Source organism: Phascolarctos cinereus, unplaced genomic scaffold (assembly GCF_003287225.1).
Source record: "Phascolarctos cinereus isolate Bilbo 61053 unplaced genomic scaffold, phaCin_HiC Scaffold_726;HRSCAF=1367, whole genome shotgun sequence".
NCBI lineage: Eukaryota > Metazoa > Chordata > Mammalia > Diprotodontia > Phascolarctidae > Phascolarctos > Phascolarctos cinereus.
The window spans coordinates 203,497,901-203,513,377 of record NW_027556098.1 but is presented as its reverse complement, the minus strand read 5'-3'; the positions used below and the strand labels follow the sequence as shown (position 1 = coordinate 203,513,377).

The following is a 15,477-nucleotide window of genomic DNA, read 5'->3' as shown; positions in this document are numbered from 1 at the left end:
CACTGCAGGAGTAGTTCAGGCGTGAAAGGATCAGGGTAGTAGAAAGAGTCCCGGGTTTGGAGTCAGAAAATCTGAATTTGAACCCTAGCCCAGCCACTTACTACTGGTGACCTTGGACAAGTCACTTCAACTTTCTAGGGCTCAGTATCTTAATTCGTAAAATAATCCACGCTCCTAGGAAAACTAGAGGATCGTACCAGATGAGCCCTCACAGCTGGAAGGTTCATCCACGGTCATCTAGTTCAACCCCCTCATTTCATATATGAGGAAACTGAGACCCAGAAAGGTTAAGGTTACAAAGGGCAAGAACTAGGCCAGGGCCACTGGCCTCCTTGGTATTCCTTGAAGTAGACACTCCATCTCCCAGCTCCTTCACTGCAATCCTCGGCCTCTCGGCCTCCATCTCCTGGTGTCCTTCAAGTCTCAGCCAAAACCCCAGCGTCTGCAAGAGGCCTTCCCTATTTCTTCCCTAGTCATTCCCTTTGAGCCAACCCAAAATTTATCCAGTATGTGTCCTGTCTCTACACATTTGCTTTCATAGGGTCTCCTCTATTAGCTTCAAGTTGCTAGAGAGCGGGGCTGTCTTTTGCCTTTCTTTGTGTCCTCAGCCATAGGCTTGGACACAGGAAGCCCTTAATAAATGCTAGTCGACTTGCTTTGATTACGAGACAAAAAAGAAAGAAAATGACCTTGTTTGAAATTATAACAATCGGGGACAGGGAATAGGAAGGGAGGTGGGAGAGAAAAGAAATGCTTTTAATTAAAAATAATAGTTTAAAAACCAAACAAAAAGATGGTAGCGGACTTTGTCCATCCGGGTAACAGCACCCGCAGACAAAGGACTTAAGAGTCCCGCGCGGCATTAATCAGGGGTCTCAGCCGAAACTGCTCCGGCCCCTCCGCGTTCGGCCCATTCAAAAAGCCAGCGCACCGGTGGCAGGGAGGGGCGAGGCCGCTGCCTTCGGCTCCGAGGGCCACACTGGACGCTCGGCCCCGCCTCGGTTCGCTCTCCCGCCCCCGGATACGGAAGTGACGCAGTCCCGTCAGACCACGCGCCCCTTTCCGCGGGGAGCGTTTCCGCCATTTTTGAAAATCAGGAAAAGCCGGTGTGAGCGCCTCTTGTTGCCATCATGGCCGCCTTCGCCGTGGAGCCCCAGCCACCTCCGACAGGTGAGTGGCAGATGGAGAGTCTGTTTCAGTCGGACTACCCCATCGGCGAGCGGGGTAGGAGGGTGGCTGTGGGATTCCTGCGGTCGCTGGCGCCGAGCGTGCGTTCCTCTTCGGGGTGGACCCCGACCCCAGTGGCGGCGGCCCCAGGGGGGGTGGCTGCGGGCGCCCTCGCGGTCGCTGCCGCGTCCCCGCCGTTCGGCGTGGACCCGATTCTTCCTGAGAAGGTGTGAGCGGGGCTCAAGGTCCAACCCCCGCCCTGGAATCTCTCAGACAGAAACAGTGGCAGTGTCAGAAAGAGGGAGTAGATTCAAAGATAAAACCTAGATTGTGACCCTGAGGAGGTGATTGGCTGAGGCCGAGCGTGGGCGGAGTCCCGGAGTTCGTGTTAAAGTCATCCTCCCACAGGTGTCGTGGGGATGTGTCCCACGGAGGTTGGGAGGAAAGGCAGTGCTACTTGTAAGAGTCTTAGCTTCCCGGAATCGGGTGATAAGCTCTCTTTGTTCTGTCATTCAGTCAACAAGCATTTATTAAACGTTTACTCTATGCTGTACGCTGAGCTCGGCGCCGATAATACAAAGAAAGGCAAAAACGTGGTTCGTGCCTTCTAGGAGCTCGCGTGCTAATGAGAAAGACGCTACTCAACTGTGTGCACACAAAATAGATCGTGTCCCGAACATTTATTAATCACATACTTTATACCAGGCACTGAGCTAAGCCACTTTGGGGATGGGTGGGTGGAGTGGGGTGGGGTTTTACCAAGAATGGCTTAACTGTCCCTGCTTTCTAGGAACTCATAGTCTAATGAGAGAGACAACACGCAAACAAATTAGGTATTGTCATGCTATATACAGGATATGCTGGAAATAATCAACCAAGGGGAGGCAGTAGAGTTAAGGGAGATCAGGAACCATTTACTGTACAGAAGATGGGATTTTAACTGGAACTTGAAAGAAACCAGGTAAGCCTAGGAGTTAGAGATGTGGAGGGAAGTGCATTTCAGGCATGGGGGACAGGCAGTGAAATTGCCTGGAGTCAGAATGGAATGTCTTGTGCAAAGAACAGCAAGGAGGCCAATGTCCCTGGACCTTAGACCATGGGGGGGGGGAGTAAAATGCAAGAACACTGGAAAGGTTGGGAGGCAGGTTATGAATTGCACTTAATACCAAACTGAAGGTTTTATATTTAATATTGGAGGTGATAAGGGGTCGCTGGAGTTTATAGAGTAAAGAGGTAATGTGATCAGGTCTGTGCTTTAGGAAGATCACTTTGGTAGCTGAGTGGAGGATGGCCTGGAGTGGGGAGAGACGTGTGGCAGAAAAACAGACTAGCAGGCTCTTAAATGAGGTGATAAGGGCTGTACCAGGGTGGTGGTGATGAAGTGCTTGGGTACCTGTGCTTGGACCCCAATTTCTCTCTGGCCTCAGAAACACTATCCCTGACTATTTCCCACCAGCCCAAGGACCCTATCTCTGGCAATAACTAATGAGTGGGCCCAGTGAGGCAAACTGTCTCTCCCTGTTACAAGAACAAGCTGACTTCTGTAAAATTTCACTTGTATGAACAGGACTATCTTGTACCAGCAGAACTATCAAGTACTGATGCCCACGGTTACTGTATACAATGCAGAAGTCAATCTATAGATGTCAACTCCTGAAGCTATCTTGTATCAGACATAACAGACCAAAAACATACCCTTTAGGAACCCTCTCCTGCCACCCCCTTCCAGTAGTAAATGATGTAGTTGTATGTTATCACCAATTAGCATACTTGGCACATAATTCACTACTTTTCCTATGTAAACTTTAGCATCATTCTTGTTAGGTTTCAAGTTCCCTCAGGAGCTGTGCCCACCATGGCAGAGTTCTGAAGGCCTTCTCCTCCCTGTATAGCATAACAGTAAATCTTTGCCACTTTTACTTAAAGAATGCTTAGGTTTGTAAATTCATTCCAGATGACCCTGGCCTGTACTCTGGTCCTTGAGGGATTGAAATCTCTCAGACAGAAACAGTGGCAGTGTCAGAAAGAGGGAGTAGATTCAAAGATGAAACCTAGATTGTGACCCTGAGGGATTGGGTGAATGTAGCAAGTTTGGAAGAGGTAAAGGTTGATGGGAAAAGATTTCACTTTTAGACGTGTTGAGTTCAAGATGTCCACAGTACAGTTGGAGATGCCAGAGAGAGGGATAGAGCTACATAAATAAATCAGTATCATCTGCAAAGAGATGTTATTTGAGTCCATAGAGCTGGAGAGATCACCAAATGAAATAGTAAAAAGGAGAGGAGAAGAGGGCCAAGGAGGACACCCAAGCAGGAACACCCAGAGTTAGCAGGTGTGACCTGGATGAAGAGCCAGCAAAGGACACTGAAAAGCAGTTAGACAGGTAGGAGGAGAAGCAGAATGCAGTAGTGTTACAAAAACCTAGAGAGAAGAATGTATTAAGGAGAAGTATAGTGTCAAAGTCTGGAGATAGGTCAAGAAGGATGAAAAGTGAAAGAAGACCATTAGATTTGGCAGTTAACAAATCATTGGTAATTTTAGAGAGAACAGTTTCAGTTCAGTGATGAAGTTGGAAGCCAAACTAGAGAATTGAGAAGAGAGTGAGAGGAATGAAAGTGTAGGCATCAGTTGTAAATGGATGGTCTTTTCAAGGAGTTTAGCTACAAAAGGGAAGACAGATATGGGATGATAGCTACACTGCTGGATGGATCAAGTGAGAATTTTTTTTGAAGATGTAGGAAACATGAATATGTTTGTAGGCCTGTAGTGAAGTCAGCAGCAAAGGAGTGTTTGAAGATAAGTGAGAGAATGGCCATAAAAGGGCCATAATCTATGAAGAAGATGGGATAAAATGTGATCACTTATACAAGTAGAAGAGTTTGCATTGGCAAGAAGGGCCACCTCATCGTGTGAGATAGCTGAAAGAGATAGTAGTAGAAGGCAGGCGTCTGAGTGAAGTGAGTTGAAGAGGAAGGTAGGAAAAAAGAGGCTGTTGGATCTCTTGATGAATGGCCTCAGTTTTTTCATTGAAATATGAGGCCATGTCCTCTGCTCAGAGGGTAGAGGGTAGAGGATCCATGGGAGGTTTGGAAGAGCCCCTGCTTGAATGGGGTAGTGAGTCAGTTTGTTCAGTTGTTTCAGTCTTGTCTGACTCTTTTTGACCCTGTGTGGGGTTTCTTGGCAAAGATACTGGAGTGCTTTGCTATTTCCTTCTCCAGCTCATTTTACAGATGAGGAAACTGAAGCAACTGGGTTAAGTGACTTATCCAGGGTCACATAGCTAGTATGTGTCTGTGGCCAGATTTGAACTCAGGAAAATGAGTCTTCTTGAGTCAAGGCCCTGCACTGTATCCACTGTACCACCTAGCTGCCCAAAGTCAATTAAAGAGGTATAAACATACTGCCTTGCCACAGGGAAGGCCTAGTTGAGATTATGTAAAATAGTTTTGTAGGGGATTAAGTCAGCTTGTTTTTCTTTTTTTTTTTTTTGAGAGCTTTATTCAGCAGCATGTTTGGGGTTGCAGAGGGAGAGGTGGAATGATAGCAGATTGTGATAGATAAGGGAATTTCAGAGTTTATGAACATGAAAGTGAGGTATTTGTGACTGATGGCAAGGTCAAAGATATGACCATTTCTATTGGTAGCTGGGGTGGGATAGAGAAGAGTAGACAGGAAAATGTTGAGGAATTGGGAGGTACGGGTGTTTAAGGGAGTTTCTATCACTTGTAAGTTGAAGTCCTCTAATATGAGGGCAAAAGTTGGGGAGGAGAGAAAGGCTATGAGTTAGATGCTGAACTCATTGGAGAAAGAAGGGTAGGACCTAGGAAGGTGATAGATAATAGGTAACAGTTTTGATTGGATGGGGAATATAGGTTGAGTGAATCTCAATGAATGATGGTTGTAGAGAAAGAGGCAGTGACAATGGAGATGAAGGATTATTCTACTTTGACCAGTGAGTTGGAGAATGAATGAAAATACAACCAGTGCTAGAAAAGGTGGCTAGGGAAGCTGTGTTGTCAGAAGGCCTCTGTGAGAGCCAGAAGATAGAAGGTGTGGGAAAAGAAAAAAAAATTAAAGAAATCAAATTTTTTATCTCTGCAATAGGTATTCTATAGAACACAATGAGTAGCTTTTGAGTATGGAATGTCATGGAGGGGTTTGAGGGGTTTAAGATAAGGGAGCAGGCATTGGTTGTGGCTTGAAGAGTTTGAAAAATGATAACCCAGAGGGGCAGCTAGGTGGCACAGTGAATAGAGCACTGGCCTTGGATTCAGGAGGACCTGAGTTCAAATCCAGCCTCAGACACATAACACTTACTAGCTATGTGACCCTGGGCAAGTCACTTAAAACCCCATTGCCTATCCTTAAAAAAAAAAAAAGATAGCCCAGGATTCTGAATCATTGGGATGGTAAGTGTATATGACAGGTGAAAGTTTGTTAATCATTGAGGTATGAGTTCAGGTCAGTCATCAACTTAAAACAGAGTAGATGGAAAGTAGTCTCAGTGGAGTGTGGTAGTGGAGGAGGAGACCTGGGAAAGGCTTCCTGCAGAAAGTGAGATTTGGGGGCAGCTAGGTGGCGCAGTGGATAGAGCGTGGCCCTGAAGTCAGGAGGACCTGAGTTCAAATTCAGCCTCAGACCAAACACTTGACACTTACTAGCTGTGTGACTCCGGGCAAGTCACTTAACACCAGTTGCCTAAAAAAACAAAAACAAAAACAAAAAAACAAAAGAAAAACAACCCCCCCCCCAAAAAAAAAAACCCAGAAAGTGAGATTTGTACTGAGTCTTGAAGGAAACCAGGAGATAGAGATGAGGAGTGACAGCATACCATCTGTGAAGTCAGTCAGGAAATGAAGTGTCGTGTGTTAGGAACAAACAAGAAGGAAGGCCACTGTTGTTTGGTTGTAGTGTGTGTTTGTGTAGAGGGGGGTCGAGATTAAGAATTCTGGAAAGATAGGAAGGAGACTTTAAATGATGTTAAATGTTTAAAAGTTGTGAAGGACTTTAAATACCAAACAATTTTATATGATTCTGGAGGTAATAAGGAAGCAGTGGACTTTACTGAGTGGTGGGTGGTGGTAGTGGCACCTTAGAATATAACTTTGGCGACTGAGTGGAGAATGTGTTGGAGTGGAAAGAGAATTGAGGCACAGAGGCCAATCAAAAGGCTATGGCAGTAGCAAAGGCTTCCTTCAGTAAGAGTTTGTACCATGACAAGATCTGGCACCCTACTGACAGCTTTTGCTGGGAAGTGAGGACCAAGCCCCAGTGGGTGCCCAGAACACAAAGGGCTCTGATACAAGAAACACCCTCTGTCCTGGCCTGTTTGCCCTAGTCATATCACTTTTGGAGGATTATATTCAGTTTTGGGCATCACAGTTTAAGAAAGACATTGACAACCAGTGTGATGAGGGGCCATGAATTCAATCAGTTATTCATGATGTATTCATTAAAATCTCCTACTTTGAAGTCCCTTAAAGGTCTAGACCCATGATCCTCTTATGTGGTAGGTTCTTGGGATACAAAGACCACAGTGATACGACTTGCCTTCAAGAAGCTTAGATTTTATTAGGGAAACAACCTTTACATAGAATTGGAATGGTAGTGAGTACTCCTTCATTGGAAATCTTTATGTGGAAAGTAGATGATGCTTTGTTCGAGGCTATGTAGTGGAAGATTCTTTTCAGGTATGGATTGAATTAGAATAGAGGTTATCCTTTTTTGGTGTCGTGGACCCCTTTGTCACTCTGAAGTTTGTGAATCTCTTAGAATAATCGTTTTTAAAAAGTTATAATGGAAGGAAATGCTAAATTTCAGTTGGAGTTTAGTGAAAATAAGGATGTAGTTCTTTTCCCATCTAAGTTCATGTACCCCCTGAAATCTTTATGTGGACCCAGGTTAAGAATCCCTTTAACTAGATGGACTCTGAGGGTACTTCAGACTCTCAGGGTGGATGTGTAATAATTAGCAAAACTCTGAACTTGACAGAATTTGGATCCTCAATATAAATCAGTATTAGTTGTACTTTGTTAAATTATAAATCATAAAATTAAGCCTCAGAAAATGAAATTATTTACAGAAGAATGGGTTCTAATATTGAAATAAGAGTTGTTTTGGGGAGACTAGAGGAAGGTAGCTATTTATTTTAGTCAAAAATGTCTTAATATTTGCATGATGTTTATTATTTGGGTTGTTTTTGGTGAACGTATAGTGTTGTTGGTTGAGAGTGTATAATGATTTTTTTCCTAAAAATTTTATAGACAACTTATGACTGAAGAAGCAGGTTAAGAACCATTCAGCAAACCCTCTGTTACCCATTTTATAGTAGATGAGGAAATAACCCCAGAAGGTGACTTATCTGATGTCAGACAACTAGTTAGTGCCAGAACCTGTATTAGAAAAATAACTATTACTTCCAATCCTGCCTTTGTTCCACTCTGCTACTAAAATGATCATTCACTGATCACAGAAATTTACTTGAGTTTATACTAAATGCAATTATTTGATATTCTGACACTTTTTCTAATAGTTTATTTCTTTGGGGGAAATTAAAATATCATATCTCTTTTAAAAATTATATATTTTTAGTTTTCAACATTCATTTCCATAAGATTTTGAATTCTGAATTTTCTCCCTATCTCTCCCCTCCCCCCACCCCAAGACTAATAGGCTCTACATATGCATTCATATTGAACCTATTTGCACAATCATATTGTAAAGAGGAATTAGAACCAATGAGATAAACCACGAGAAAGAAGAAACAAACAAAAAAAAAGAGAGAGCGAACAAATAATGTGCTTTGGTCTGCATTCAGACTCCATAGTTCTTTTTCTGGATGTAGACAGCATTTTCTATCATGAGTCCTTTGGAGTTGTCTTGGTTCCTTGCATTGCTGAGAAATGACGAGTCTATCAAAGTCAGTCATCGCACAGTGTGGCTGTTACTGTGTACAATGTTCTCCTGGTTCTGCTCACTTCACTCAGCATCAGTCCATACAAGTCTTTCCAGATTTTTCTGAAGTCTGCATGCTCATCATTTCTTATAGCACAATAGTATTCCATTACATTTTTATACCATAACTTGTTCAGCCATTCCCCAATTGATGGGCATCCTCTCAATGTCCAATTCTTTGCCACCACAAAAAGAGCTGCTATAAATATTTTTGTACATGTGGGTCTTTTTCTCATTTGTATAATCTCTTTGGGTTATAGTCCTAGAAGTGGTATTGCTGGGTCAAAAGGTATGCCCTTTATAGCCCTTTAGGCATGGTTCCAAATTACTGTCCAGAATGGTTGGATCAGTTTACAACTCCATCAACAATGCATTAGTGTTCCAATTTTCCCACATCTTCTACAGCATTTATCATTTTCCTGTTTCATCATATTAGCCTATCTGATAGGTGTGATGTGGTACCTCAGAGTTGTTTTGATTTGCATTTCTCTAATTAATAATGATTTAGAGCGTTTTTTCATGTGACTATAGGTAGCTTTAATTTCATCATTTGAAAACTGCCTGTTCATATCCTTTGATCATTTGTTTGTCAATTGGGGCATGACTTGTAGTCTTATAAATTTGACACAGTTCTCTATATATTTTAGAAATGAGGCTTTATCAGAAACATTGATTGTAAAAATTTTTCCCCCAGTTTTCTGCCTCTGTCCTAATCTTGGGTGCATTGGCTTGGTTTGTGCAAAACCTTTTCAATTTAATGTAATCAAAATTATCCATTTTGCATTTCATAATGTTCTTTATCTCTTGTTTGGTCATAAATTCTTCCATTCTTCATAAATCTGACAGGGTAAACTATTTCTTACTCTCCCAGTTTGCTAATAGTATCAGCCTTTATATGTAAATCGTATACCCATTTTGATTTTATTTTGGTATATGGTATAAAATGTTGGTCTGTGCCTATTTTCTACCATATTCTTCCAGTTTTCCCAGCAGTTTTTTGTCAAATAATGAGTTCTTACCCCAGAAGCTGGAGTGTTTGGGTTTATCAAACAGTAGATTACTATAGTCTTTGACTACTGTGTCTTGTGTACCTAACCTATTCCATTGATCCACCACTCTATTTCTATTTCTGCTTTATAATACAATTTAAGATCTGGTATGGCTAGGCCACCTTCCCCTGCATTTCTTTTCATTAATTCCTTGATATTCTGGACCTTTTGTTACTATTGTTTCTAGCTCTATAAAATATATTTTTTTAGTAGTTTGGTATGGCTCTGAATAAGTAAATTAATTTAGGTAGAATTGTCATTTTTATTATATTAGCCCAGCCTACCCATGAGCAGCTGATGTTCTTCCAATTATTTAGATCTGACTTTATTTGTATGAAAAGTGTTTTGTAATTGTGTTTATATAGGTCTTGGGCTTGTTTTGGCAGGTAGACTCTCAAATATTTTATGATGTCTACAGTAACTTTAAATGGAATTTCTCTTTCTATATCTTGCTCTTCGGCTTTGTTAGTAATATATAGAAATACCAATGATTTATGTGGGTTTATTTTATATCCTGCAACTTTGCTAAAGTTGAAACATCATGTCTTAAAGAACACTTAAGGGAGAGATTTTTAATGTCCTTGAACAAACGAAAAAAACCTGCCTTTTTTAAAATTTTGTATTCAATGTTGCTTCTTCAATAATTTTGGTAAGGTTGGAGTAGAAGTCATTTGGCGACATGGAGAGAGTAACTAAGACTTAAAAAACCTCAACATTACTAATAGATCAGTATCTTCTTTGGTTGGTTTGCTCTTTGGCAGCTGTATACTTCTATTGTAAGCGTTTGGGTAATATCTAATGGGAAGTGAAATGTAATAGTGTCGTTTAGTGCCTGCTTTAGGGTTGTCAAACTTGAATGAGATAATATATGTTAAGAGCTCTATAACATTTAAAATGTGCTACTTATCTCAGTTATTATGAAAGACATGGAAGAGAAAATGAAACTCTAGTATTTGGGTTAGCAGTAATATGCAAATGCATCTGTGATTTCATCAGTTTGGGTTTTCTCTCCAGTGGTGCACATAGTCCATACATACTTGCCCATCCCATGTTACTTTTTTTTTTTATTAAAAATTTTTTTCCCCTATGTTACTCTTGTTGATGTCCTCCCCTAAGCTCTCCAGAGACCACCCAATGAGCTGGGCACTTTCCTTTAGTTCTCTTGACATCACAAAGATGCAGGTGGAGCATGCTCCTTTTGACTACTAAGCCAGTGCACTTTTACTACATCATGTTGCCTTCCAATTCAATTTAACAAGCATTTCACAGCGGCTGCGATGTGGCACTCTTGTGTGACTGGTGAATATCTTTTTTAAGCATACATATTCTGTTTTATGCTTTATTTAAAATTAGTAATTAAGTCATTGAGCAGAATTATCTCAGAAGAATCTTGTCTGTTGGACAACTGCTAATGTGGCATTTTGTACTACCAAATCCAATTCATTTTTATGGTCAACAAACAGCACAATTGGGATCTTGTATTCTTTGAGTCTTGGTTTCTTTAACTCTTTTGGTCATGTCGGTGAAGTTGAAGATATTGTCTGCTGTGGAATATTATTTTTAAAAGTGTGTCTGATCCCTCCTAATAACGTTATCAAGGATGTCATGGAGATCTTTATAGAGTATAGATTAGGCTTATTAACATTTTATAGAGATGGATAAAATAGGCATGTGGCTCAGTAATTCTTGATCTCTCAGTCACTTTTCCTTTTTGGTAATAATAAGGTCTGAGTTTTCATTTTTATTTTTTAACTTATACATTTGGTTTTTTTGTCCTTCAAATTCCTTGAAAATCTCATCCTCATACTCAAAATTGTCACCTGTAGCACAGACCTCCTTGTATACACTTGTAACAGTCCAGCTGCTTTTTCTGTCTTTTTCTTTTCTTTTTTTTCCCATGATTTTATTTTTTATTTTTTTGCTTTTTGGTTAGGCAGCTGAGGTTAAGTGACTTGCCCAGGGTCACACAGCTAATAAGTGTCAAGTATTTGAGGTCAGATTTGAACTCAGGTCCTCCTGACTCCAAGGCTGAAGCTCTGTCCACTGCGCCACCTAGCTGTCCTTGTCTTTGTTTTCTTTTATGCCATTTCTGTTTACGTAATAAGCATGTCTTGGACTGAGAAGTTGCTTGACTGTACTTGATGGGCAATCAGTCACTGGGCTAAGTGTTGGGCTACAAAGAAAGGCAAAAGACAGTTGTTTTTCTCTCATTGAGGAGCTCCCAATCTAATGGGGGAGATAACATGTAAAAAATACGCACCACCAAACTAGTACAGGATAAATGGGAAGTGTAATCAACGGAGGGAAGGCATTAGAACTAAGATGGATTGGAAAAGACTTCCTGTAGATGGTGGGATTTTAACTGGTACTTGGAGGAAACCAGGGAAGTCCGGAGGTGGAAATGAAGCTATCTAAGTATGGGGGAAAGCCAAAAAAAACAATGTTCTGAGTTGAGAAATGGAGTGTTTTAATCAGGGATGGTGGAAAGAATTTATTACAATTTTTTTTTGTACTTTTTTCACCCTTTTGTCTCTTGTCTTTATAGCTTAGTCTTTAAACACACATGGGATGACTTCGCTTAGTTGTGTCAGTGAAATTTTCTTTAAATTATGTTTTCCTTTCATTGCTTCTTGTTTTATGAATGTGAGGATGGTGGGGAGTAATTGAGGATAGGGGCTTAAGGACTGGAGATAGAACAAGGGGAAAAGGGGCTTGAAAGTAGTGTGATATTGAACTTGTTGGCTATAGATATCAGCATTGGGAAAAGGAGAAAAGTGAAGTCCAAGCATAGATAAAGAGTCTGAGGCTTGGAGGGATTGGAGTGATGAGAGTGAAGAATAGGTTGGAGTTGAAGGTGGGAGGGGGAGAGGAAGGGGAAGTGAAACATAGGGAGAGACATAATTGGTAGGATGTTACAGTCAGATAGGTACGTGAGTTTTTGATCAAGAAGTTAAACGTGGTAATGATAAAGATCCAGGGTGTGACCGTCCTTGTCTGTGGCTGATGTAGAGTGGAGGAGTAGTTGGGTTTTGAGGAGATTGAGGAACTGGGAGGTTAAGGTGTTTGAGGAACTAGTTTAGTGTGTTTGTGGGAACATCAGCATTCCTCTTAAAATCTAGCATAAATGGAGTAGTTGAGGTGGAAAGGAAGATAGTGAGCCAGTTGAATGATACTAAGTTAGAGTTTATAGATTGTCTAAAAACTGTGATTCTCAGTATCCTTTGCTTCCCTTTTCTACAAGTGCCACTATGGTTATTGAAGCAGAAGGGTGCCACATAGAACTGAGGGCCATTTTTTCTTTTTCATTCCATGAATGAATGTGTACTTGGCAAAGAATTCATAACTAGGTTGGCTAGCTTTCTAGTGGTGAACCTCTCTATCCTTAGCTAGGCTAGTCCTTGGAAAGCAGACACTATGTGTTTTTGGCACATACATTGACATCTTTTCAACATGGTAGAAGCTGCTATAGGTGAACTTTAGCCTCATCTTCCCAGCAATCAGGTCTCCATCTCACTTTCCGGTCACCAGCTCCCTTCATGTTGTTTAATGCATAACCCCTTCGCTTGCCTGTTCTCCCCTCAACCCTACCAGTATGTGGTCTTCCTTTATTTCCCCCAATTCATCAAATATCATGAATTTGTTTTTTCTAATCCTATATTTATTTTTAACATTCATTAAAAAAAAACACTTTAAGTTCCAAATTCTCTCTCTCTGGCCCCTCCCTCACTTATTGAGAAGGCAAGTCATATGATATTGTGGTTTTTCTTAATTAGAATGTAAATTCCTTGAAGGCAGAAACTGTCTTGGTTGCTTGTATTTGTGTCCCCAGAGCTTAGCACAGTACCTTGCACATTTAAGTGTTTAATATATGCTTTTTCTATCCATCTATCTATATAATTGCTTTTGAAAACTTGTTAGCTATATAGATGCACATGTGTGTATGCATGTGTGTATGTATTAGCATTATCTCCATGCCACGATGAAGAGTTGGAGTAGGAATCTGGGACAGCAAGAATAGTTTTAATATGAACTGGCCTCTATAATTCTTGAAAGTCATGCCAAATATCTATCTATATGTGTGTATGAGTATACATATGTGCATATATATGTTCAGTGTATAGATGGGAATGTCTTATGTGTAGATGGTACCTTTTAAACAATAATTCATACATGTATACATTGTTCTTAACATTTTTAGGAAATACAAAACCTTTTTTTCATTGGTGCAAAACTTAGTTCTCTCTTCAGGTACCTACCACTACTCTTCTTAGTGTATATTACTGATGTGATTCTTTAATTAGAAAAATTTCCTATCTAAAGTACAATATTTTGGCCAATAGTGAGATGTCACTTAACTCTTTTTACTAAATATTATTCATTCAACAAACATTTAAATACCAGTAGTGAATGAGGGGGAAGAGGAAGGAGAGGTTGTCTTTTGTTAGTCTAGAATGTTACAAAAATTGATTTCATTGTTTTCAAACTTTTTGACCTTTTCTATAGTTTTGCCAGTATTATGCTATTTTATACTCTTTTAAGGAAGAATGTAGTTGCAGTTGAACATGTGCACTATTAGAATATTGGCAAAGAATTGACAATTGTTTTTAATATGTTTTGTGTTTATCTTGTCATGACATAATATTGATGAAACATAATCACTATGCACATGTAAGCTAGTATTTTATGTGTGTGGGGGAAATGGTAGGACTTAACTATTTAGAAGAATTGTCAGATTTGCTAGCAGTTTGTACATAAATGTCAATTATTACATCATTACTGTTAGGATTGTTGTAATATGTGGAATGCTGCCCCTTGCAGCAGAAACAAAGTCATTTTTACATTTTAGTTCTATTAGATATTTAAATACTATTTTTATTTAGTAAGGGAACCTTGTTTCCTTAAATTCAGGGTATTCACAGACTTTAAAGTTATCTGTAGTTCAGTTGTACATGTTTTATGAATAGAGCTTACTAAGGTAATATTTTATATAATTTAAAAAATAAACATTTATTCAAAACTTTGGTTAAAATCTCAAAAAATTCATTAGGTTATTTGTGGGGATGGTTATATTTTGTTAATTTTGTTTTTATGTAACAATTTAGGAGCTGAACCAATGATGCTGGGTTCACCTACTTCTCCAAAGCCAGGAGCAAATGCACAGTTCTTACCTGGCTTTTTAATGGGAGATTTGCCAGCTCCAGTGACTCCACAACCTCGATCTTTCAGTGGCCCTTCTGTAGGGGTTATGGAAATGAGATCACCTTTACTTGCAGGTTGGTAATTATTTAAGACAATTTAAAGAATAAATATGACGTGCTTGTCACAGTTTAAAAAATTTTATTAATAAGGAACATTTTAATAATGTTAAAGACATTGTCTAATCTAACCCCCCAGTTCAACTGATAAAGTTGCAAAGATTCGTAGAGGTGTAGTGGTTTGCTTACATTTGCACAGCTAGTGCAGAGCAAAGCTGATTCCAGTTTTGGGGAAATCTGGCATCTAAACCAGTGTTTTTCTCCACCATATCTTGTTTGGAGGGTACTAGAATTGTGGATAGGGTGTGCTAAGTGAGTAACTTCCCTTAACAGGTGCAGCTTAGTACTTGTTGACAGGTTAGAGTCAGGGTCACAAACCTAGTATGAATGTATCAGAGATGGGACTTGACCCCTGCCTGGCTTTGAGGCATTATGCCATGCTGCATTGTGCTACACTACTTCTTTACAAACATATTATGGTTGAGTTTCTCCTTTCCCATTCTAAACATTTATTACTTTTTAAAAAAAGTGTAGTTTTAATTGTAAATTCTGAGATTTACTAGTGCAGATAAAATTGAATGTTGAGTTATGGCAAATGCAAACTACTGTAATTGAGCAAACTACTCATTAAAATGTGCATATATTTAACATCAATTGAATGTCAGTTTAAATGTCTTGGTTTAATATCTGAGAATAGAAATATCAAGCCAAAATAAGTATAATTTGAACATCTGCTGATGTGTATTTTATTTCTAACCAGTGAGTTAATCTTCTTACATGTAGGGTGTTGGTGAAATGACCTATTCTGCAGACTTATGGGAAAGACATTTATGGAGAGTTTACAGTTTTAGGCATAGCACTTTACATTTAAATGTAGCATGACATAAGCAAATCCTTTAAAGAAAATAACTTCTTTGTTTTCTATGGGGTAGTGAAATTTAATATTTGCAAAAAAATTGTCTTATATTTGTGAGCCGATACATTTCCTTTATAGTCCTGGTGCAGTTTTAATTTGTGGATATATACATTTGTACTTTGTACTAGTGGGCATA

The 15,477-nt window shown here is 39.7% G+C and overlaps 1 protein-coding gene across 3 annotated transcripts in view; it reads left to right on the top strand.

Moving 5' to 3' along the window:
• The window catches only part of NUP35 (nucleoporin 35), an 89,879-nt gene that overhangs the window by 21,929 nt on the left and 52,473 nt on the right, over positions 1–15,477 (top strand). For 2 of the 3 annotated variants that reach the window (XR_002328195.2, XM_021006393.2), the window contains exons 1-2: positions 1,053–1,170; positions 14,273–14,443. Coding sequence is in view for 2 of the 3 variants with exons in the window: in XM_021006393.2 (XP_020862052.1) it covers positions 1,131–1,170; positions 14,273–14,443 (211 nt within the window). In the remaining variant the exon portion in view is untranslated. Of the gene's footprint in view, positions 1–1,052; positions 1,171–14,272; positions 14,444–15,477 lie in introns of those variants that run through there. The other variant, XM_021006395.2, reaches the window with a different exon arrangement.